The sequence below is a fragment of the Myxocyprinus asiaticus genome, chromosome 20 (genome assembly GCF_019703515.2).
Source record: "Myxocyprinus asiaticus isolate MX2 ecotype Aquarium Trade chromosome 20, UBuf_Myxa_2, whole genome shotgun sequence".
Classification (NCBI taxonomy): domain Eukaryota; kingdom Metazoa; phylum Chordata; class Actinopteri; order Cypriniformes; family Catostomidae; genus Myxocyprinus; species Myxocyprinus asiaticus.
This window is the reverse complement of record NC_059363.1, coordinates 43,689,417-43,713,953: the sequence shown is the minus strand read 5'-3', so window position 1 is coordinate 43,713,953 and position 24,537 is coordinate 43,689,417. Positions and strand designations below refer to the sequence as shown.

Genomic DNA, 24,537 nt, shown 5'->3' with positions numbered 1-24,537 from the left:
ATGGTAAAAATATGATTGGATTTTTAGAGGAAATGTTGCGGACTAACATAGAGCCTTCAACTGATCTACAGATTGAGAGAGCCCATAGAGCGCTAACTTCAAGACCGACTGATGCGACAAAACCTAGATCCATTGTGGTGAAGTTTTTAAGCTGCACAATAAAAAAAATATTAAGATCGATTTGGGCCAATAAAGGATTCATCTAGGATGGAACGTAGGCAAACATCTACCACGATTATCCTCCTGAAATTGGAATGGAACGTCAGAAATATTCAGATATCAAAGTTCTAGAGCACAACAACGTTCCCTTCAAATCATTATATCCTGCAAGGCTACGGGTGAACTATTAGGTTGACACGAAAGTGTATCAGTCTGATGAGGATGCAACAAAAGATGTCTGCAAGGAAATATCAGGTTACTGTAATGAACTCTCCTAAATCACTGAGAGAACGTATCCAGCGATTAACCTGGAAAAAAACATCCAAGAACGAAGGGAGAAAGACAACACACCCAGATCCTAGCTTCAAGGAAAAGCTTCAGGCTTTTAGACGTGCTGCAGTCTCAGATTAAACTGGATAAGATGAAAACAAAAGACACTGGTCTTTTAAGGTCAGCCTATAATTCTAACTCTAGCTTTATATAGAATTGTAAATATTACGTTGGGGAAGGACTATATTAATGACTGTTTTCTGAACTTGGTTTACTCTTTTAAGGCCCCTCCTCTCAACAGGAGAAATGGAGGTTAACTCTTTAGAGCTTGGTATCCATCTAAGCTCTAAAAAGGTTCAACATGAAAGGACCATAGTGGGACTCGTCATAATTTTTTTTTCTCTTTCTACTTTTTTTTTTTGGATGTTTTGTTATTTTATGTTGTTTGTTACATTGGAACGCCATGGATTTTTGGCACATTAAGGGAGATGTTAATAAATATACACTATGATAAAAGTATAGGAGTAAAAAATATCAAATCAGGATAACTTTAATGTTAATGGAATTCATAATCCTATTAAAAAGACTAAAAGAGCAACCCCAAAATGCATTTCTACAGGAAACTCATCTGTCTGAACCAGAGCATAGTAAATGAAATAAGCTGGGCTTTAAATCGGTTCTCTCTTCATCTCATGGTTCAGGGCGTAAAAGAGGTGTGGCTATATTAATTTCTGGTAGTGGAAATTATGAACACGATACTGTACTAAAAGATAAGGAAGGATGGTTTATTATGATAAATGGGAAAAAAGATGGGTTTCCAATAATGTTATTTAATATGTATGCCCCACCTGGAAGTGAAATGAATTTCTTTAAAAGGATTTTTAATATGATGGTATCTGAAACTAAAGGTGTTTTTGTTTTATTCAATGAATAAATGAATATTCATTTAAATCCTAAACTAGATTCTTCTAAATGTACAAGTCAGAAGCCTATTGCAAAGAAAATAAATTATTTGATGCAAGACATTGGGATTATAGATGTTTGGAGGGACTTGTTTCCAACTAGCCAAAATTACACTTTTTATTCTTACCCACATAGAGTATACTCTAGAATCTTTTTACTTTTATGAAAGACAGACATCGAATAAAGAACTGTGAAACAGGCACTATGGACATTTGAGATCACGCTCCTACATCGGTGCTTCTAAATCTAGGTGAACAACAAAAAAACAAGTCTAACTGGAAATTTAAATAATCCCCAAATAAAAAAAACAACTTGAGATCGAATTTAATCAGTATATCGAACAAAATAATGGAGAAATATCTCCGTTATTATTATGGGATGCAGGTAAAGCAGTAATGCGAGGAAAGATTATTGCAATCACATCTTTCTTGAAAAAGAAAAGGCAGTCGCAATTACAGGAACTCCAGATCCAACAGTTAGAAGAGCACAAATGTAATATAAGCCAAGACACCTTTCAAAAATTAAAGAAAATTAGAAATTAAATATATAATCTGTGTTCACAAGAGATAGAAAAGCTTAAGTTAGCAAATTATAATTATTATGAAGTGGGAAGTAAATATATGAAAGTTTTAGCAAGAAAACTAAGAAAACAAGAGGCAGAGAGCACGATTTCTAAAATAAGAGATCCTAAAACTATCCTAAGAGATCCTACAATACATGATATTCAAAACAAATATTGGAAACCTATTATAGACAACTATATTCTAAACCACATGATCAAGAAGATGATTTAATAGACTCCTATCTGCATTCTTTACATATGCCATCTGTTACCATAGAGCAAAACCATATGCTTAAGACTGAAATAACTGAAGGAGCTGCATACAGCTATATCTAGTCTTAAAACTAATAAGTCTCCAGGTATAGACAGTTTAACTGCAGAATGGTATAAAATATATATAAAACAACAACACACACCAGTTCTGCTTTCAGTATGTAACTGGGTTTTGAAAAAAGGGGAGATTCCACATATATGGCAAGAGGCTATTATTTCAATAATTCCAAAAGAAGGTAAAGATAAATCTGAATGTGATTCATATAGACCTATATCCATGCTCAATGTTGATTATAAATTATATGCAGCTATCATAGCACGAAAAATAGAAGTTTTATCGCCTGAAATTATTTCTTATGATCAAACTCGGTTTATTAGAGAAAGACAGACTCTGGATAACGTACGACGGACATTACATATCATGAGGCACATCCAGAAATATAATATCGAGAGGGTAATGATGAGTTTAGATGCCGAAAAGGCTTTTGACGCAGTAAATTGTGCATATTTATTTAAGACTTTTGAAAAATTTGGGTTTCATGAGGAGGCTATAACTGCAATCAGATGCCTGTATAATGAGCCACATGTAAGAGTAAAATAAATGGGAGTGTCTCAAATGCTTTTATTCTTGAGCGAGGAACCAGACAAGGGTGTCCTCTTTGCATTGTATACAGAACCACTTAGTCAATCGATTATTCAAAATACTGATATAAAAGGAATTGATATAGTCAAGACAGAACATAAAATTGCCCTCTTTGCCGATGATATTTTAATTTATTTAAGAGATCCTTCAAACTCCCTTCCTGTATTAATGAAACTTCTACATACCTTTGGGTCTTATTCAGGTTATAAGCTAAATATACAAAAAACCCAACTATTGGTTTATAATTATAATCCTCCAATCAATTCAATATCTTGGGGTTCACCTATGTAAAGACTGAAAAAAATCTTAAGTCTTTAAATTATGATGCCTTGAACTCTAAATTGAAGGTAGATGGAATTTGGTTCCTTTTTTAAGTTTTAGTTCAAGAGTTGAGTCAGTAAAAATGTTGTATCTGTTTCAGACCTTACCTGTAGAGATTTCTAATAAGCAATTTGCAGAATGGGATAAACTTAATTCACATTATTTGTGGCAAGGTAGAAAACCTTGAATCAGATACAAAACACTTCAACTACATAAGAATAGAGGAGGAATGGCCCTGCATTGTCTTAAAGATTATTTTAATGCTGCACAGATAAGACCTCTCCTATGTTGGTGTAACAATAAGTACATGGCACGATGGAAAGATATCAAGGTTTCATTAACTGATAATTTACCAATACAAGCAGTGATAGCTGATAAAAAGTTAAGTTAAAAAAGTTTAGATAAATATAACCCTTGGATTAATCTATCTTTTACAGTGTGTGATGATGTGGTAAAAACATATGGTCTACAAGTAGAGGAAAAGGTGTTAAGATGGTGCTCAGATGACTCTGATATCCCTCCGAATATATTAGATAATAGATTTAAAATGTAGGTTACTAAGGGGTTTTCTGCTTATTGTACAGTTATGAGTGATGGTGAACTACAAGATTATCAAACTCTCAAAAATAATTTTGGATTGGGACGAGTGGCTTTCCATAGATATTTACAAATGAGAAATTATTTGAATCAAAATACCAAAATAAATGAGTATTTTGTAGATAAAAATAAGTAAAAATACAATAATGAATGTGTTCTTTATGCAGGGTTGGGGAGTAACGGAATACATGTAACAGGATTACATATTTAAAATACAAAATATAAGTAACTATTCCACTACAGTTACAATTTAAATCATTGGTAATTAGAATACAGTTACATTCAAAAAGTATTCTGATTACTGAAGAGATTACTTTGCATTTTATTGTCATTTGTTTCATTTAATATTTAGTGCTTTCAGATGGAAAACATTTATACATATAAATGATGCGATCCAAAGTGCATTTGAACAGCGGTGAAACACTTTCTTATGATGTGTTACATTCATACGAGCAGACAGAGAAGTAAGTTTGAAGTAAGTTTGGAGCAGAAGAAATAGAAATAAACCTTGTGTAAATTGTCAGCTTTACGCTAAGTTAAAATGCTATTTCTAGCCATTATACATGCACGTTACCAGGCACGATCATACAGGTGCATCTCAATAAATTAGAATGTCATGGAAAAGTTCATTTATTTCAGTAATTCAACTCAAATTGTGAAACCCGTGTATTAAATAAATTCAATGCACACAGACTGAAGTAGTTTAAGTCTTTGGTTCTTTTAATTGTGATGATTTTGGCTCACATTTAACAAAAACCCACCAATTCACTATCTCAACAAATTAGAATACATCATAAGACCAATAAAAAAAACATTTTTAGTGAATTGTTGGCCTTGTGGAAAGTATGTTCATTTACTGTATATGTACTCAATACTTGGTAGGGACTCCTTTTGCTTTAATTACTGCCTCAATTCGGCGTGGCATGGAGGTGATCAGTTTGTGGCACTGCTGAGGTGGTATGGAAGCCCAGGTTTCTTTGACAGTGGCCTTCAGCTCATCTGCATTTTTTGGTCTCTTGTTTCTCATTTTCCTCTTGACAATACCCCATAGATTCTCTATGGGGTTCAAGTCTGGTGAGTTTGCTGGCCAGTCAAGCACACCAACACCATAGTCATTTAACCAACTTTTGGTGCTTTTGGCAGTGTGGGCAGGTGCCAAATCCTGCTGGAAAATGAAATCAGCATCTTTAAAAAGCTGGTCAGCAGAAGGAAGCATGAAGTGCTCCAAAATTTCTTGGCAAACGGGTGCAGGGACTTTGGTTTTCAAAAAACACAATGGACCAACACCAGCAGATGACATTGCACCCCAAATCATCACAGACTGTGGAAACTTAACACTGGACTTCAAGCAAATTGGGCTATGAGCTTCTCCACCCTTCCTCCAGACTCTAGGACCTTGGTTTCCAAATGAAATACAAAACTTGCTCTCATCTGAAAAGAGGACTTAGGACCACTGGGCAACAGTCCAGTTCTTCTTCTCCTTAGCCCAGGTAAAACGCCTCTGATGTTGTCTGTGGTTCAGGAGTGGCTTAACAAGAGGAATATGACAACTGTAGCCAAATTCCTTGACACGTCTGTGTGTGGTGGCTCTTGATGCCTTGACCCCAGCCTCAGTCCATTCCTTGTGAAGTTCACCCAAATTTTTGAATCAATTTTGCTTGACAATCCTCATAAGGCTGCGGTTCTCTCGGTTGGTTGTGCATCTTTTTCTTCCACACTTTTTCCATCCACTCAACTTTCTGTTAACATGCTTGGTTACAGCACTCTGTGAACAGCCAGCTTCTTTGGCAATGAATGTTTGTGGCTTACCCTCCTTGTGAAGGGTGTCAGTGATTGTCTTCTGGACAACTGTCAGATCAGCAGTCTTCCCCATGATTGTGTAGCCTAGTGAACCAAACTGAGAGACCATTTTGAAGGCTCAGGAAACCTTTGCAGGTGTTTTGAGTCACCATATTCTAATTTGTTGAGATAGTGAATTGGTGGGTTTTTGTTAAATGTGAGCCAAAATCATCACAATTAAAAGAACCAAAGACTTAAACTACTTCAGTCTGTGTGCACTGAATTTATTTAATACACGGGTTTCACAATTTGAGTTGAATTACTGAAATAAATGAACTTTTCCACGACATTCTAATTTATTGAGATGCACCTGTATTTATTTATCAAGAAAATTCACATTAGATCATGATATTAGGGCAAACATTTCATTCTTGATAATAATTTTTGTATTGTTTTCCTGTAAAAATATCTAAAAATCCTTAAAACAAGATCAATTTGACAACACTGCATAAGACATTTAGGTTTTTCAGAGAATGTATTTTTAACGTGTATTTTGTCTTACTGTACTGGCAGAGTTTTTATACTCAAAACAAGTTAAAAAAATCTACCAGTGCTGAAGAAGTAATCCAAAGTATTTAGAATACGTTATTGACCTTGAGTAATCTAATGAAATACATTACAAATTACATTTTACAGCAAGTATTCTGTAATCTGTAGTGGAATACATTTCAAAAGTAACCCTCCCAACCCTGGATTTAAGTATAAATCATGCCATGTAACAAAGTATTTCTAGGTTATATAATAGTTTCAGATATCAGAATAAAAGCTCAAAGTATAATAAAGAAAGATGGGAGTTGGAAGGTAATATTATCTTATCTGACAAAGAGTGGGAAAACGTGTGTAATACCATGGCAGACAACTTCATCTCTGAGATGGAAGGAATTTTGTTGGAAGAACGTAATACGATATTTTATTACACCAGCCCAGAAAAAATAATTTCTCAGATGATTATGTTGGTGACAATGTGGGTATACAAATGCCAATTACAATCATATTTTTTGGAGTTGTAAAATAATTCAACCATTTTGGCTGAATGTTCATAAAATTGTAGAAAGAGTATTAGATCTTAAAATTCAACTGATGTTTGAGGTACTTTATTTGGGCTTAATACCCTGAAATATTGTGGCAACGGATCATCAATATCTGTTTAGAATAATGTTAGCTGCTTCTAAGAAAACAATTACAAAGAAATGGTTACAGCCTAAGACACCAACCATGCAAGAATTTATAGAAGATATGAATGATATTTTGGTAACAGAATTTGTTTTCTTTTAAACATTGCAACAAAAAATGTTTGACCAGTATTGGTCAAGATGGATTGAATATATTACTCTTAGTGATACAGTGCATCCAGAAAGTATTCACAGCGCTTCACTTTTTCCACATTTTGTTATGTTACAGCCTTATTCCAAAATGGATTAAATTCATTATTTTCCTCAAAATTCTACAAACAATACCCCATAATGACAACGTGAAAGAAGTTTGTTTGAAATCTTTGCAAATGTATTAAAAAAAAAAAAAAAAAAAAAAAATCACATGTACATAAGTATTCACAGCCTTTGCTCAATACTTTGTTGAAGCACCTTTGGCACCAATTACAGCCTCAAGTCTTTTTGAGTATGATGCTACAAGCTTGGCACACCTATTTTTGGGCAGTTTCTCCCATTCTTCTTTGCAGGACCTCTCAAGCTCCATCAGGTTGGATGGGGAGCGTCGGTGCACAGCCATTTTCAGATCTCTCCAGAGATGTTCAATCGGGTTCAAGTCTGGGCTCTGGCTGGGCCACTCAAGGACATTCACAGAGTTGTCTCGGAGCCACTCCTTTGTTATCTTGGCTGTGTGCTTAGGGTCGTTGTCCTGTTGGAAGATGAACCTTCGCCCCAGTCTGAGGTCCAGAACGCTCTGGAGCAGGTTTTCATCAAGGATGTCTCTGTACATTGCTGCATTCATCTTTCCCTCGATCCTGACTAGTCTCCCAGTTCCTGCCGCTGAAAAACATCCCCACAGCATGATGCTGCCACCACCATGCTTCACTGTAGGGATGGTATTGGCCAGGTGATGAGCGGTGCCTGGTTTCCTCCAGGCATGACGCTTGCAATTCAGGCCAAAGAGTTCAATCTTTGTTTCTCATGGTCTGAGAGTCCTTCAGGTGCCTTTTGGCAAACTCCAGGCGGGCTGTCATGTGCCTTTTACTGAGGAGTGGCTTCCGTCTGGCCAATCTACCATACAGGCCTGATTGGTGGAGTGCTGCAGAGATGGTTGTTCTTCTGGAGGTTCTCCTCTCTCCACAGAGAAACACTGGAGCTCTGTCAGAGTGACCATCGGGTTCTTGGTCACCTCCCTGACTAAGGCCCTTCTCCCCCGATCGCTCAGTTTGGCCGGGCGGCCAGCTCTAGGAAGAGTCCTGGTGGTTCCAAACTTCTTCCATTTACGGATGATGGAGGCCACTGTGCTCATTGGGACCTTCAATTCTGCAGAAATTTTTCTGTACCCTTCCCCAGATCTGTGCCTCGATACAATCCTGTCTCGGAGGTCTACAGACAATTCCTTGGACTCCATGGCTTGGTTTGTGCTCTGATATGCACTGTTAACTGTGGGACCTTATATAGACAGGTGTGTGCCTTTCCAAATAATGTCCAATCAACTGAATTTACCACAGGTGGACTCCAATCAAGTTGTAGAAACATCTCAAGGATGATCAGTGGAAACAGGATGCACCTGAGCTCAATTTTGAGTGTCATGGCAAAGGCTGTGAATACTTATGTACATGTGATTTTTTTTTTTTTCGTTTTTTTTTTTTAATAAATTTGCAAAGATTTCAAACAAACTTCTTTCACATTGTCATTATGGGGTATTGTTTGTAGAATTTGGAGGAAAATAATGAATTTAATCAATTTTGGAATAAGACTGTAACATAACAAAATGTGGAAAAAGTGAAGCGCTGTGAATACTTTCCGGATGCACTGTATACCTTCTTTTTCTTTGTAAAATAATTAATATATTGTGAATTTCTTTTTATCTCCCTGCCTTTTTATTTGCTTTTTTATTTTTGCTTGTATATTTTCTGTTTTGCTATGTGGATATGGGTGTATGTTTTGTCCATTTGGTTTATTTATTTATTTATTTTTTGTGGAAAAAATGAATGGAAAGCAATGATGAAATTTAAGATGTGTCTTATTTACTGTATGATATATGTTGTTATTTGACTTGGCTTTTCCAAGTCAAAATTTTTTTTCCAATTTTATGTTTATTTACTTTATTAAACTGTGATATATCGGCATTTGCCATTAAAAACCCACATTGGTCGACCACTATTACTAATTGTGTGAAGTTGTACACAATACTGGGATTACAGGGTTTCAATGTCATGACAACAAAGTTGTAATATTGGACATAACTTTAACAAATAATCTTAGTAAGCAATCTTATCACACTAAAATAATGTTATCATGTATATTGTTTACATCTTGTGGCTACACTTTTGAAACAGTGAGTATTTTAATGTTTATGGACTGGCCCCCATTCACTTCCATTTTAAGTGCATCACTGTAATCCATATTTTTGCTTTATTTAATAAAAGTATAACGCAAGCACACAAGCCATTAACAGGCAACCAAACAGCTACTCACAGTGCAATCTAAATGACACTTTTGTGCATGCTCAGCATTTCCTGTGGCAGGAAGCTGAGAGGGCTCCTACCTGTATGTGCTGTCTCTGACGCTGTGCTCGGGGTCTTGACCCAGGGGTTAGTGTCTCGGACAGGCAGCGGGGGCGGTAGGATGGGGGAGTTAGCTATAGCAGTTACAGAGACGCTGGGCGGCGGAAAGACAGGACCCGAACCATTGACTACACCTGCACACAGAATGTACAGATTAGGGACAAAGATGATAACACATACAGACACACACCATTCTGCTGCGTGATTGTGGTGCTCACCTGGCGCAGAGGGTGACTGCGGTGAGGAGGCAGGTTTGGGCATAGGTGCGGATGAGAACGGGTCTTCTGGGGGTCCACTGAAGGTGGATGTAATCTGAGTGCACAGAGAGCTGATGCTGTCACCCTCACCCTCCACTTCCGGCACTGACAAACACAGAGGACAAGATTCATTAGGTCAGCATTTCCTGTACATATATATGGTGTTTCTTCCACTTCGGGCACTTTTTGAACTGTGGATTTGAAAAAAGTCAAGTTTGGTTAAAATATTTTACGCATTCTCAATAAATGTTTTTAATTATTTAGAATGCCGAAGTGGAAGAAACACAATTTTAATTTTAATTAATCTAATAACAAAGTCCAATGTACATGGATAACAGGAGATTTATGTTTTTTTTTTTCTTCTTCTCACTTTTCCTAAAAGGTCATTAAAATTGCACCACAGTATTTTTTTCACCATCTCAAATTCTGTATTGTGTTGTGAATTCTGTGTTGGAAATGACGCAGATGGAAATGATATTTTTTGAAGTAAAATGTCTTGACTCCTTTGTCTTGCCAAGGTTAATTTCAGAGTTAACATTTTATGTAACCTAAACACACACAATTAAATAAAATGTACACACTTTTCATGTAATTTGTCAAAATAATAGTTTTATTGGAAATTATGCCAAATCAAAATCTTCAGCTCAAAAGTGATATTTCATTTCATTTTTCTTTGTTTTGTCTCATATTTCATCCCAAACATGCTCTTCACTGACACTTCTGTCCACTTGGTTTAAAAGTACACTAACTTTTGACAAAACTTTATTAGGGGCAAAAAAATTTAGTGTGGTACAAATGATGCCAAAACAGTGGGACAGTTGAAATTTTAAAAAAAAATTGATAAACACTTTCACACAATAAACATTAAAATGGTTGATCAATGATCATAGTTTTAAACTAGTAATAATTTGTATTTGGGGCAAACAGGAAATAATTATAGAAATTCTGAATTTATAGTTGTAAATCTGAATATTTAACTTTCAATCCCAATATATAATTGTAAATCTAATTAATTTAGGATTTACATTTATAAATGTTATATTTATATTTATATAATATTTATATATTTATAAGCATACCTGTATATTCAGATATGCAACTATACATTCAGATTGACAACTATATTCAGGATTTATAACTGCAACTATATATTCAGATTTTACATTTATATATTCAGAATTATAACTATATATTTACCATCTCAGGTATGCATTATTTCTCAATAATTCAACGGTCCATCGTCAATTATTCTGCTTATACCACAGTTACCACACCTTAATACATTGTTCAGGGTTTTATTTCTCAAGACATTTTCTGGTTTTCGTCCCTAAAAATGCTCTTGTGAGAGGAACTACTTTCTTCCACTATGGATTCAGCGTCTTGCTCTGATACAGCTAAAGCCTTCATTGCTAGTTCAAAAACATCACTTTAGAACTAGCAACGGAGGATTGAGAGGCGTGCGCTGCTTTACTGTTTTTGAGGGACTGAAAGAGAGAAGCTCAGAAACTGAGAAAGATTGCCTGTGGGATGACCTTTTTTGTTGCAGCTCTCATCAGAAGTAACATCGCTTCAAAATCGCCAAGATGTACGTTTAAGCACTTCTCAGCAGCAGCGAGTGCCGCCATATTTCCGTTGCAAACCTTAACAACTGTTTTCAACCCCACTAAGATGCAGGTGTGCGCTGACATGACGTTTCTGTTTTTCACTCATGAGTGTGTGCGTATGCGTATGTCTGTGTGTCCACGTGTGTGGGAGTGTGTGTGAGAGGGGGAGCACGAGGGTGTTTCCCACAGATATTTCAGATAATATAGACACTGTTGTATTGATCAAGTGTATCTAGCTTTGATACAGCTCAAGCCTCCATTGCTAGTTCGAAAATGTCACTTTAGAACTAGCAACGGAGGATGTGCTGCTTTTTGGCATTGGAGTAACAAGGTAGTGTGTACGGGTGTGTGTATGTGTGTGTGTGTGAGAGAGAGAGAGAGAGAGAGAGAGAGAGAGAGAGAGATCGCGAGTTGAATTGCCTGTTTTAAAGTGGCTATCTTCAGGAATAACATCTTCAAATTGCCAAAAAGTGTAACGCCGGGTTCACACATCCTCCGTGAGCGAGGTGTGAATGGTGCGTTTTTATTTCGGCGCCCATATTAACAGATGACACCGTTTACACTGCAAGCGTGAGTCACGAGGTGAAGTGTTCCAGACGGGGCAGTGGGCGATAGTTTCGGCATTGAGCTTATTTTTGCCACGCGGCTCATGCTGAGCTCAGCGGCTCTGGGTGCAGTTCAACACTAAAATAATCAGGAGATTATTCAAACCAAACCTATAATACACTACAATTTATATGTCTGCATGCAAGTAAACTCAATAAAATAAATAAAGAATTAATAAACTACCGGACCTTTTGCCATTCTAGATGTAAGGTTCAGACGCAACATTAACCAATCAAAACCAAGTGTGCTGATAAAGATGAAGTGCAAGTGACTGCCCGCTGTTGTCCTTGAAGCAGCAATAACCTCAGCTTATTATGACCTTAAAGAAAAAATTTGGCGTAGGACCCCATATATAACTTTATTTCCTGCGCAGAGGCGCTGCTGTTTCTCGCGGAAGAGACGCGGCCAATGTGAATGTCCAACGCAACCGCTCACGCCACGCTCACGGAGGATGTGTGAACCAAGCATAAGTTTAAGTCTCAGCAGCAGCGAGTGTCGCCATTCTTGTACAGCGTTTCCATTGCAAAACAACTGTTTACAATCCCAGTGAGTCACAGGGGGTGCGCTGACTTTGCTCCCGAGAGAGTTTGTGTAAGAGGGGGATGGGGAGCCGATGGTGCTTTCCATTATAGCTATGTGAGGCTGATTAGGACGAAATACATTGAAACATTAAAAGTTACACATATTAAAAGTTAATTAGGATAATAGAAACTGTTGTATTGATCAAGTCGCGGGGGTGCGGCTCTATTTGTTGGTCGCGACTCAAGTCTCAATAACTAAGTTTTTTTTATGACAGAAGGTGTAGCGCAACAAAAAGTTAACCGATATAGCTGATGGAAATGCAAATTATCGCTAAAATTTCACAAGTGTCGAAATAATATTCTTCCGTTTAACTCTAGCGCATAAACTCTTTGTCAATACTTCAAATGTCGCGAAAAACTGGTTTGGAAACACTTTGTCAAGATAATTGGCATTAATGCAAAAATATAGTGTCACAGGACAGAAGTTACCCAAGTCATTAGCCTGTGTTAATCATGACGACAAGGTATAAATCCTTGAAAGTCAATTTTTTTGTACATGAAGCATTACTCGCCTTATGGATTTGTCTTATTGGCATACTTGCACAGATCCGATGCTGCAAACACATCTGCGTAATGACACTTCCAGGAGTGCCAACACAAATATCTCTCATGTACCGGTCATCGACAAGTTTGTTCTGAATTAACTGCCAATAATTGTGGAGAAGAACAAGTTTTGTACCTTTTTACTTTACTAAAGAAAATGTGAGTGGTGCTTGCCCATACAAAACCCACCATCATGAATTGTTTCATGTAGTTTTTAGCATATTGTTAGGGTGTTCTGGGTGGTTGCTTACAGGCCCAAGTGAGAAGAGCCCCCTTCTTTATTTTTTTTACCCATGTATGTCTGCTAGGTGAATATAGTAAGTCTGAGAAATGTAGTAGCACACCTCTCCTCAAAAAGACACATGATTTGAAGTATCATTTATGTCCGATGCATAAACGGTGACTTATGCGTCCAAGTTTAATACTTAGGGTTAGAGGTTTGCTGAAATCTATAACCCAAAATATGAGGATAAGTAATAGTGATGCTTAGCAAACACAACTAATAAAAAGAGGAATCAAATACAGTACTGGGTTGCAAGCACTGTAACAGCACAGCAAACTCCCTTCAAAAACAATCAATGTCTAGTCACTGCATTAGGAAAAAGGGTCTAAACCCTGAACAGGAGCTGCTAAGCTTAGAGAAGCTCACCTGTGTTTTTCATGGGGAAATCAGACTTGCGCTGCATGGTGGAGGGCAGCTCATTCATGCGCAGTGACATCTGCCGTTTGAAGGGTGACGTTTTCTGACTGAGCGCCGGGAAACCCCGGAATGAACCCTGGCGGGCGAGGGCCTCCACAGGGGCGTGGCGTCGGGGGATGGCGTGAGGATTGGCTTCCTGAAGGGCCAGTGAGGCCATAGGCAGAGGAGGAGAAGAGGACGAGCCATTGGGTCCGGCGAGGGTGACCGCTGGGTTAGACGCACTCGTGACAGAAGAGACAACCAACACACCCTCCGAATCTGCTGGGAGAACAAGGGTTACAAGGGTCACGTGCCATCAGGGCAGATTACTTCTAGTACTGATTACAAAATACCTGACTAAAATTCTAATCAGTAATGTAATCTTTTAGATTACACTTTATAGGTAATCTAATCTGATTACATTTGGATTACTTTCAGATTACCAAATGCATGTTTTGATTAATCTAATCATTAATTTTAAATGTATTAAGTACCAAAGCTTTTATTAAACATTAGTAAACTTTAAATCACACAGTAACTTGCTATTTTTAAGACATTAAAAAGTGCTAAAAGGGTCATGAAAAACTGGTTACCCAGGATGAAAGACAATAAAAAACTTGTGTTGTTAGCATGTTAATTTAAGAGAATTGCTGTTATTTAGGAAATGTGGACTGTGAACTGGACTATTTTGAAATAAACAATGTAATCCAATAGTAATTGAAATATGATAATGAACATTTTAGAATATAATGTAGTCTAATTACAAACACTTTTTGTAATCTTTTTGTAACCTAGTCCAGATTACATGCAATCAGTGCTGGGTAGATTACTTTATAATTGCAATCCGGTACTGATAAAAAAAAATTACACGACTAAAATTGCAATCAGTAACGTAATCTCTTGGATTATATTTTTTAGATATTCTAATCTGATTATTTTTGGATTACATTTGGATTAATCTAATATAACTCTTGTTTATTTAATGCCACATGCATCTGAGTAGGATAAACTATACTATTTTTACTAGGGTTGGGAAATTTAATGCGTTAATTTCTGCGATTAATATTTTTAGTTTAACGCATTAAAAACATTTACACAATTTATGCGGTATCCGTTTGTTTTTTTTTGTTTTTTAACTTTCTGGGACTTCACGCAATGGGAGAAAGGTGTCCCGAGTTGTTCCTGACAGGCGACTCAGCCTTACAGGCTCCGATTATGGTGGGGGCGGGGTTAGGGCATCTGCTGCCTGCCAGGAACAAACCCAGGCACTTTTGAACAAGGGTGAAACTTCACTAATGTTTTTCCCCACTTTCTGTGGCTAACATTAATATACAGTAAATACATTCCCAGGAGGTACTCGCTTTCCTCAACTGCACATCCTCGCACAGAAAGGGATTGTTTGAAGCAGTGCATGCTTATTCAATGCATGTCCCGGGCATAATAAATACAGGAGCGGATTTACTGTACGAAGAATGAAGATTCTTTACTTTAAGCAGGTGAGTGATACGGGCAAGCTGCTGTATCCGCATTGTTCAAAAACACTCACTGACTTTCATCTGAACCCGTTTCAAAAGCGAAATGGGTATACTTGCAGAGACTTAATTGCAGTCAGAGAAAATAATAGTTTTGAGATTTTAAAATTCAGCAAATTATACTTCAGCATTCAATATGTTTTATATCTGTATGTATACTGTCTAATAATGCATTGGCAATGTACACTTAAGTTTCTCTTGCCAATAAAGTTTGATAGGAATTAAATCTGCCCATTTTATCCTTTTAAAAAAAGTCCACTGGAAAACGGCAGAAGATTTTGCCCAGCTTTTAATTACAGCATGTCCATTGATTTTATGGCATGTATACATACACTTGTATCAAAGATTAATACCTGTAAAAATGTGTCTACTGTAATTAACTCGATCTGCAAAAAAAGTACATTTTTACATGTACATATTTAAATAATTAAAATAAATGATGACTAACCAATTTCTTGCAAGTTCTTTGAGACAAAGTATATATATTTATGATGATTTTTTAAATGTTTGTTGTAATTTATCATGTACCATAATTTAATCGTGATTCATCACAGAAAAATGTCTGATTACTTAGTTTAAAAAAAATGTAACTGATTTACAGCCCTGATTTTGACAATGTTGCTAAAATGCATAAGAAAACTTAATTAATGAATCAAAATATGAGAACTGATATGATTTTTGTGTGTGTGTGTGTGTGTGTGTTTTACTCACATTTTATTTTTGGCAGAAAAAGATCATGTGAATTATTCTTAATTAGTTAAGAATATTCAGAATATTCAATATTCTTACCTAATGTCTTTCAGGTTTGAGTTGCTGTTGTTTTGTATTTTTTTTTTCAGATTTCCAGAATCAATAATAAAATTCACTGGATATGATGTAGACATAGTATTTCACAGCTCTACATCAGCAGTGTTTAGTTACTTGTATGATTATTCATCATGAGAAACTTTGGTCTAACGATATCAGCGGTAGGCTGATTTCCAATGCAAAACTTTAAAGATTGAAAAAATTAAATAAAATAAATGAATAATTAGGGGAATCATTAAAAACTGATTAATATGTAATCATGTAATCCATAGAAAGTAACTAATCTAATGAGTATTTTAAAATGTAATTTAATCGAATTTCACGTATTTTATTTTTGTAATCTGATTACATAAACCAGATTACATGTAATCCGTTACTACCCAGCACTGTGTGTTGTGTTTTCTCGAGACATTTTTCCTGCAGAAACACTGCTTTCTACCATGAAACTTAAGAAATAAAAATAAAAAATAACACATTAATAATAAATAGCAATTTTGAAGAATGCTGACGCTGCTCTTTTTTTCATACAATGAAAGCAAGTTGTGATTTAAGCATTCATTCTGCCTAACATCTCATTTTACATTCCTATGGAAGAAAAAAATTATCTAGGTTTGGAACAACATCAGGATGAGTAAATGATGACAGAATTGTTTTAATTTTTCCACCAGTGGTTACTCTGCTAGGACAACTGAGTGAACTTGGGAGGAACTGACTTCATACATCTACAAAAAAATCACTGCGAATTAAGATTAAGCTGATTAAGAAGTTCTCAGAAGTTAGTTTTGAGAAAAACTCTAGCATCATTTGCTTGCATGCTTTGAAATTTTGTTATCTAATGCAATGAACACACGAAACACACACACCCACACACACCTTTCTTGGCATCCTGCAGTTGCCGCATGACCTCCTCTCGCTCCGCCTGCTCTGTTGCTGTGGTAACACGGAAGGAGCCCTCTCGTGTGAAGGTGGTACGGTTGGCGTCAAAAGTGGCCGTGACGCCGCACTCTTTCTCCCGCTTCTGTTTGCGCTCCAGACAAGCAGCAAATGCACAGCCCACCGCATGGCTCAGACGCTCCCCCTGTCACAAACACACACATCATCTCCTGTTAATCAGGTAAATGCACACAAAATCAACACATCAAAATGCACATCAAAACCTGTGAGAATCTGAGATACTGAGACTGTATTAAGATACAGCTGGCTGAATAAGACTGGATTAAACTAGGCCGTGCAGCAGAGATTAGCATCAAGAACTCTGCTAACACCGATGCCGACAACAGCAGCAAGTCAAGGGTCATGCAAAGGACAGACACTGCCTTATGAGGTGCAAAGGAAGATGTTGTGACATCAGATTAGAGGGCAGTTAGTCCCAGTTAATCCCACTGATATGCCTGCATATAACCTGATCATGATTGGAGTTGATACGACACATGTGAGTTCTCACCGAGTCTTTCATGGCCATAAAGCAGTGGCAGATCCAGCGGCGGGTAGTTCCGTCCCTGCAGATGTAGGAGAACGCATGCTCAAAGTTCCGATCCGGAGCACAGAACGACACTTTCTCTATTGTCTGGTCCAGAATCAGATCCTGACAACAAAGCCGGCAAAATGCATTTAAGTACAGCTGTCGGTTTGATTTTTACAAAAACAAAACATTCTGTATTGTCATATACTTCATTGACGTACAGTGCATCCGGAAAGTATTCACAGCACTTCACTTTTTCCACATTTTGTTATGTTACAGCCTTATTCCAAAATGGATTAAATTCATTATTTTCCTCAAAATTCTACAAACAATACCCCATAATGACAACGTGAAAGAAGTTTGTTTGAAATCTTTGCAAATTTATTAAAACTAAAAAATGCAAAAATCACATGTACATAAGTATTCACAGCCTTTGCTCAATACTTTGTTGAAGCACCTTTGGCACCAATTACAGCCTCAAGTCTTTTTGAGTATGATGCTACAAGCTTGGCACACCTATTTTTGGGCAGTTTCTCCCATTCTTCTTTGCAGGACCTCTCAAGCTCCATCAGGTTGGATGGGGAGCGTCGGTGCACAGCCATTTTCAGATCTCTCCAGAGTTGTTCAATCGGGTTCAAGTCTGGGCTCTGGCTAGGCCACTCAAGGACATTCACAGAGTTGTCCCGGAGCCACTCCTTTGTTATCTTGGCTGTGTGCTTAGGGTCGTTGTCCTGTTTGAAAATGAACCTTCACCCCAGTCTGAGGTCCAGAGCGCTCTGGAGCAGGTTTTCATCAAGGATGTCTCTGTACATTGCTGCATTCATCTTTCCCTCGATCCTGACTAGTCTCTCAGTTCCTGTCGCTGAAAAACATCCCCACAGCATGATGCTGCCACCACCATGCTTCACTGTAGGGGTGGTATTGGCCAGGTGATGAGCAGTGCCTGGTTTCCTCCAGACATGACGCTTGCCATTCAGGCCAAAGAGTTCAATCTTTGTTTCTCATGGTCTGAGAGTCCTTCAGGTGCCTTTTGGCAAACTCCAGGCGGGCTGTCATGTGCCTTTTACTGAGGAGTGCTTCCGTCTGGCCACTCTACCATACAGGCCTGATTGGTGGAGTGCTGCAGAGATGGTTGTTCTTGTGGAAGGCTCTCCTCACTCCACAGAGAAATGCTGGAGCTCTGTCAGAGTGACCATCGGGTTCTTGGTCACCTCCCTGACTATGGCCCTTCTCCCCCGATCGCTCAGTTTGGCCGGGCGGCCAGCTCTAGGAAGAGTCCTGGTGGTTCCAAACTTCTTCCATTTACGGATGATGGAGGCCACTGTGCTCATTGGGACCTTCAATGCTGCAGAAATTTTTCTGTACCCTTCCCCAGATCTGTGCCTCGATACAATCCTGTCTCGGAGGTCTACAGACAATTCCTTGGACTTCATGGCTTGGTTTGTGCTCTGACATGCACTGTTAACTGTGGGACCTTATATAGACAGGTGTGTGCCTTTCCAAATCATGTCCAATCAACTGAATTTACCACAGGTGGACTCCAATCAAGTTGTAGAAACATCTCAAGGATGATCAGTGGAAACAGGATGCACCTGAGCTCGATTTTGAGTGTCATGGCAAAGGCTGTGAATACTTATGTACATGTGATTTTTTTTTTATTTATAAATTTGCAAAGATTTCAAACAAACTTTTCATATTGTCATTATGGGGTATTGTTTGTAGAATTTTGAGGAAAATAATGAATTTAATCCATTTTGGAATAAGGCTGTAACATAACAAAATGTGGAAAAAGTGAAGTGCTGTGAATACTTTCCGGATGCACTGTATCCAGCAGGCCTTCATGCAGTGATGAGCAATAACAGGCTCTCGCCAGCAGGTGGCAAAAAAAGCTGCAGAAAACTTAACTCACCTGCTCCTAACAGAACATGTTGGACATTTATGCATGTGTCAACTTACACTGGATCAGTCTTGGAGTGTTTGTAGGTAAAAGTGCAGTTCTTATGCATTTTACCATTTTGCAGTTTTATTTAAAAATACAGATGCAGTCAGGATGTACTGTAAATCTTAAGACTGTCAGCACCCCAGGATGTCATGAAAAACAAGTTCCATATGGGTGAATTTGTCTTTGGTAAGGGCCAGGTTTGGGCTTCAGCTTAATACCCGTGCATACCTCTAAAAAATGTCACTTTTGGGAGAACAACCCTGTTAAGAACTTTATTCTATTTAGGTCCATGAATATTGCTTGAGAACAATAATAGGGAAGCATTTGCTCTGTGGTTACAGAAAACACATCAGAGGTCAGTTTGGAGTCCTTCAGTACCTTTGTCTTGTCATCTACGACCCTCAGGCCATCCGCAGACACCCAGAGAATGGCCCGCACAGCTTTCTTCCCCGCCTGTGTGAAGAGACAACATTCAAACAGTCACATATGAGTCACAAAGAGACAGAGAGAAAAGAGTTGTTTGTTCCACAAGTTCCCCTGTTGAGTCCCTTCACCCTCCTGGACTTTAATATACAAGTACTTTCATCTACAAACAACACCTGAAAATAGAGAAAGTCGTTGAGTTGTGAGAATGTTACAGCAGAGAGTTAAGAGGAGGCGTACCCGTAAACAAGAGTAGAAGTGAGACTCACAAACACACACTCACACATCCTGATTGAGGGAGCTTGTGTTTTCACACTTAAATACATGTATAAATTAGTTCTTACACCCACACTTTGCTTACGTGAAAGGAGACAAAATGAGTTTTGCCCCATTTGCCCCTTTGCACACAATCTTCTATCATTCCAGATGTGTTTAAAGACTATGAGGAAAAAAAGTACACACACACACAAATTTATACACATAAATCCACACGGCAGAACTTACTTTTGCAAAGAAGCCCTTGAAGAACTTTCTGTCCTGGAATGGAAGGTTGATAAGGGGTGTTGGGGTGGGAAGAGAGGCAGGAGAGGGTTACAGATGAACTGACACTCAACAGCGCTGTTCCAAAACCTAGTGATGTCTACTGTCTACATAGGCAGCTATCTTCTAAGTTCATTTTTTGGAACACCCTTCAAAGCGCATAACAAATAGTGCACAAGATTGATGCGCAACAAAGAATCGACTCGCGTTTGATTCCTATATAGTTTGACTTTAGCATGTTGCTAAGCTAAAGATGTGATAATCTAACTAACCAACTAACTATAATAATTATATTACATATTATATATTATGTATGTATGTGTGTGTGTGTATATATATATATATATATATATATATATATATATACACACACACACACACACACACACACACTATATGGCCAAAAGTTTGTAGACACCATATGTGCTTGATGAACATTTGATTTCAAAACCTTAGGCATCAATTTCCCCCTTTGCTGTAATAACAGCTTCCACTCTTTTGGGAAGGCTTTTCACTATACTGTATGTAGTAACATTGCTGCAGGGCTTTGCTCTCATTCAGACACAAGGCTATCAGTGAGGTCAGGAACTGATGTTGGTCGATGGGGCCTGACTTACAGTTGCTGTTCCAGTTCACCCCAAAACTGATCAGTGGGGTTCAGGTCTGGGCTTTGTGCAGGCCAGTCAATTTCTTCCACGCCAGACACAGTAAACCATTTCTTTATGGACCTCACTTTGTTCACAGGGGCATTGTCATACTGGAACAGAAAAGGGCTATCCCCAAACAGTTGCCACAAATTTGAAAGCACACAAAGCCCAAGCCATTACATAAAGAAACATTAAGATTTTTCTTTACTGGATTTAATGGAGTAACCAAATTCATTAATTAGAAGGGGGAGTCCACAAACTTTTGGCCATATAGTGTGTAATATATATATATATATAAATTTAATAATTTACTTCTTACATGGCTCTCTGGAATACTCATTGATCAATTAAAGTGGCAAATTAAATATAATAACAATAATAATACAATTAATATAAAACAATTTATTGTTAAATTATTGCTGTTGTTAGTATTACTACTACTACTCCAACATTGAATAATACATTTTTCTCTACAGTAGTAAAATATTTTTGCCATAATGTCTTCAATTTCACAAATTCAGTTGAATCAAGCTTTTATTTTGATGGAAAGCTGAGTGAAGACTGAGTTCCTATGTGTATTCTAGCTACATTTTTAATAAGCGCCCCGTTCTAAAAATACTGAAATGTTCCTGAGCATATTTAATTAATTAAATAATTAATTTAATTAATTAAATTGCATCCTTTTGCGATTCAATAACCAAAAATTGCCATATCGTGGCCATATTTAAATTTGCAGTAACAGTAAAATTGTCATTCATTTTATTCTAAATGTGTCAAATTCTGTTAAATCCGCATTTTACTCTTAATTCAGTTTTTTTTCTATTATTATTCAATTGCGCAAATTTGTCTGTTTTTTCTGCATCATGAAAATTATAGGGCCCAACATTTGACTGGTCATGCGGGTATTGTGGGCAATTTTCTGACTCCTGTTCTATCGTATCACGCTGCGATTTTTGCAAGTTAGCTAATAAAACAATTTCAACTCAAATCAATATTTCATGTGCATTTATATATTTATTTGGCAAGTAGTCATGTAATAAGTGAGATAATAAGCCTGATCACCCTGTCATGGATTATTTTGCGATAATGACAGGCTGGCTGAACATTATCCCTTACGTAGCACACACAAAAATTGTTGAAAACAGTACAAATTGTATCAAGTTAATAAACTATTTGAATCTATCTTTTTCAGTGCTGAACGAAATACAAGCATATTTACATTCAACATTTCTCTCGAATCGTCCACTAGTGAATATATATATATATATATTTTTTTTTCATATTATTGGCCCTCTTAAAAGGCAGCACAATGTTGCTGTCTACCCTTCTGGAACAGCCTTGTAATGCATTTAAATGCCGTCTAAGTAGGAAGCTTACTAGGTTTTGGAACAGAACTAATGTCCAATGACTGTGAGTGTGTGAGTTTGTACTCTAGTTTAAGGAGTTTCAATGTTAAGAGTGACTGAGAGATGTGAGCTGGGGAGGTAAAAAAGATCACACTTTTAGCTCACCGATCAGACATCAGACTAACCATGTGTACTGTTTCTGCTTGTGTTATCATTGTGTGTGCTGATGTTACTGGTGCTGTTACTTTTCTAGTATTAATACACTATGTGAGTTTTATTAATACAGTATTCTTATGTATATCATTATGTTAGTGATGGCGATAGCTTTGAATAGTAGTTTTTTTTTTAGGATTTGCCACCTCATGTGGCTTCTTAAACAAATGTTCTGGATTCAATACAAGTTAAGCTTCAAGCACAGCATCTATGCATGCTGTCGAATACCACAGAAAGTAATTTTCCCCCCACAAGTCCAAAAACATGCAGTTTAAGTGAACTGGAGACTCTAAATTGCCCCGTAGGTGTGAGTGAGAGTCCCCCAGCCACTGGGGGTTACGTCAGGAAGGGCATCCAGCGTAAAACCTGTGCCAATTCAAATATGCGGATCACGGATGGTCCACTGTGGTGACCCCTAACGGGAGCAGCCGAAAGAAGGTGTTTTTGTTAAAGCACTTACAGTTGTGCTCAAAAGTTTGCATACCCTGGCAGAAATTGTGAAATTTTGGCACTGATTTTGAAAATATGACTGATCATGCAAAAACAAGGTGACACACACAGGTTTAAATGGCAATTAAAGGTTAATTTCCCACACCTGTGGCTTTTTTAAATTGCAATTAGTGTCCGTGTATAAATAGTCAGTGAGTTTGTTAGCTCTCACGTGGATGCACTGAGCAGGCTAGATACTGAGCCATGGGGAGCAGAAAAGAACTGTTAAAAGACCTGTGTAACAAGGTGATGGAACTTTATAAAGATGGAAAAGGATATAAAAAGATATCCAAAGCCTTGAAAATGCCAGTCAGTACTGTTCAGTCACTTATTAAGAAGTGGAAAATTCGGGGATCTCTTGATACCAAGCCAAGGTCAGGTAGACCAAGAAAGATTTCAGCCACAACTACCAGAAGAATTGTTTGGGATACAAAGAAAAACCCACAGGTAACCTCAGGAGAAATACAGGCTGCTCTGGAAAAAGACGGTGTGGTTGTTTCAAGGAGCACAATACTTGTTGACCCCTCTCCAAACATAGCGCTAATGGTTGTGACCATAAAGTTCTATTTTGGTCTCATCACTCCAAATTACAGTGTGCCAGAAGCTGTGAGGCGTGTCAAGGTGTTGTCGGGCATATTGTAACTGGGCTTTTTTGTGGCATTGGCGCAGTAAAGGCTTCTTTCTGGCAACTCGACCATGCAGCTCATTTTTGTTCAAGTATCGTCGTATTGTGCTCCTTGAAACAACCACACTGTCTTTTTCCAGAGCAGCCTGTATTTCTCCTGAGGTTACCTGTGGGTTTTTCTTTGTATCCCGAACAATTCTTCTGGCAGTTGTGGCTGAAATCTTTCTTGGTCTACCTGACATTGGCTTGGTATCAAGAGATCCCCGAATTTTCCACTGCTTAATAAGTGATTGAACAGTACTGACTGGCATTTTCAAGGCTTTGGATATCTTTTTATATCCTTTTCCATCTTTATAAAGTTCCATTACCTTGTTACGCAAGTCTTTTAACAGTTCTTTTCTGCTCCCCATGGCTCAGTATCTAGCCTGCTCAGTGCATCCACGTGAGAGCTAACAAACTCATTGACTATTTATACACAGACACTAATTGCAATTTAAAAAGCCACAGGTGTGGGAAATTACCATTACTGCAACCTTTAATTGCCATTTAAACCTGTGTGCGTCACCTTGTGTGTCTGTAACAAGGCCAAACATTCAAGGGTATGTAAACTTTTGATCAGAGCCATTTGGGTGACTTCGGTTACCATTATGATTTAAAAAGGAGCCAAACAACTACGTGATAATAAATGGCTTCGTATGATCACTACCCTTAAATAGACAGTTTTTTTGCATGATCAGTCATATTTTCAAAATCAATGCCAAAATTTCACAATTTCTGCCAGGGTATGCAAACTTTTGAGCACAACTGTATATTAGGGCTTAGGGCTTGTCTAAGGATGCGTCAACGTAGACCTGCGTCAGACGGACGCTTTTGGAGTGTCTCATTTTGGTTGCGTT

The 24,537-nt window shown here is 37.7% G+C and overlaps 1 protein-coding gene across 6 annotated transcripts in view; it reads right to left on the bottom strand.

Moving 5' to 3' along the window:
* Nucleotides 1-24,537, bottom strand: part of LOC127410947 (protein numb homolog) — a 105,156-nt gene that overhangs the window by 6,403 nt on the left and 74,216 nt on the right. For 2 of the 6 annotated variants that reach the window (XM_051646231.1, XM_051646230.1), the window contains exons 4-10: nucleotides 20,286-20,318; nucleotides 19,737-19,811; nucleotides 17,399-17,539; nucleotides 16,828-17,032; nucleotides 13,586-13,897; nucleotides 9,564-9,707; nucleotides 9,327-9,479 (exon numbers count right to left, since the gene is read on the bottom strand). In XM_051646231.1, the coding sequence (XP_051502191.1) occupies nucleotides 9,327-9,479; nucleotides 9,564-9,707; nucleotides 13,586-13,897; nucleotides 16,828-17,032; nucleotides 17,399-17,539; nucleotides 19,737-19,811; nucleotides 20,286-20,318 (1,063 nt within the window). The remainder of the gene's footprint in view (nucleotides 1-9,326; nucleotides 9,480-9,563; nucleotides 9,708-13,585; nucleotides 13,898-16,827; nucleotides 17,033-17,398; nucleotides 17,540-19,736; nucleotides 19,812-20,285; nucleotides 20,319-24,537) is intronic. The other 4 variants (XM_051646235.1, XM_051646233.1, XM_051646232.1 and 1 more) reach the window with 3 other exon arrangements.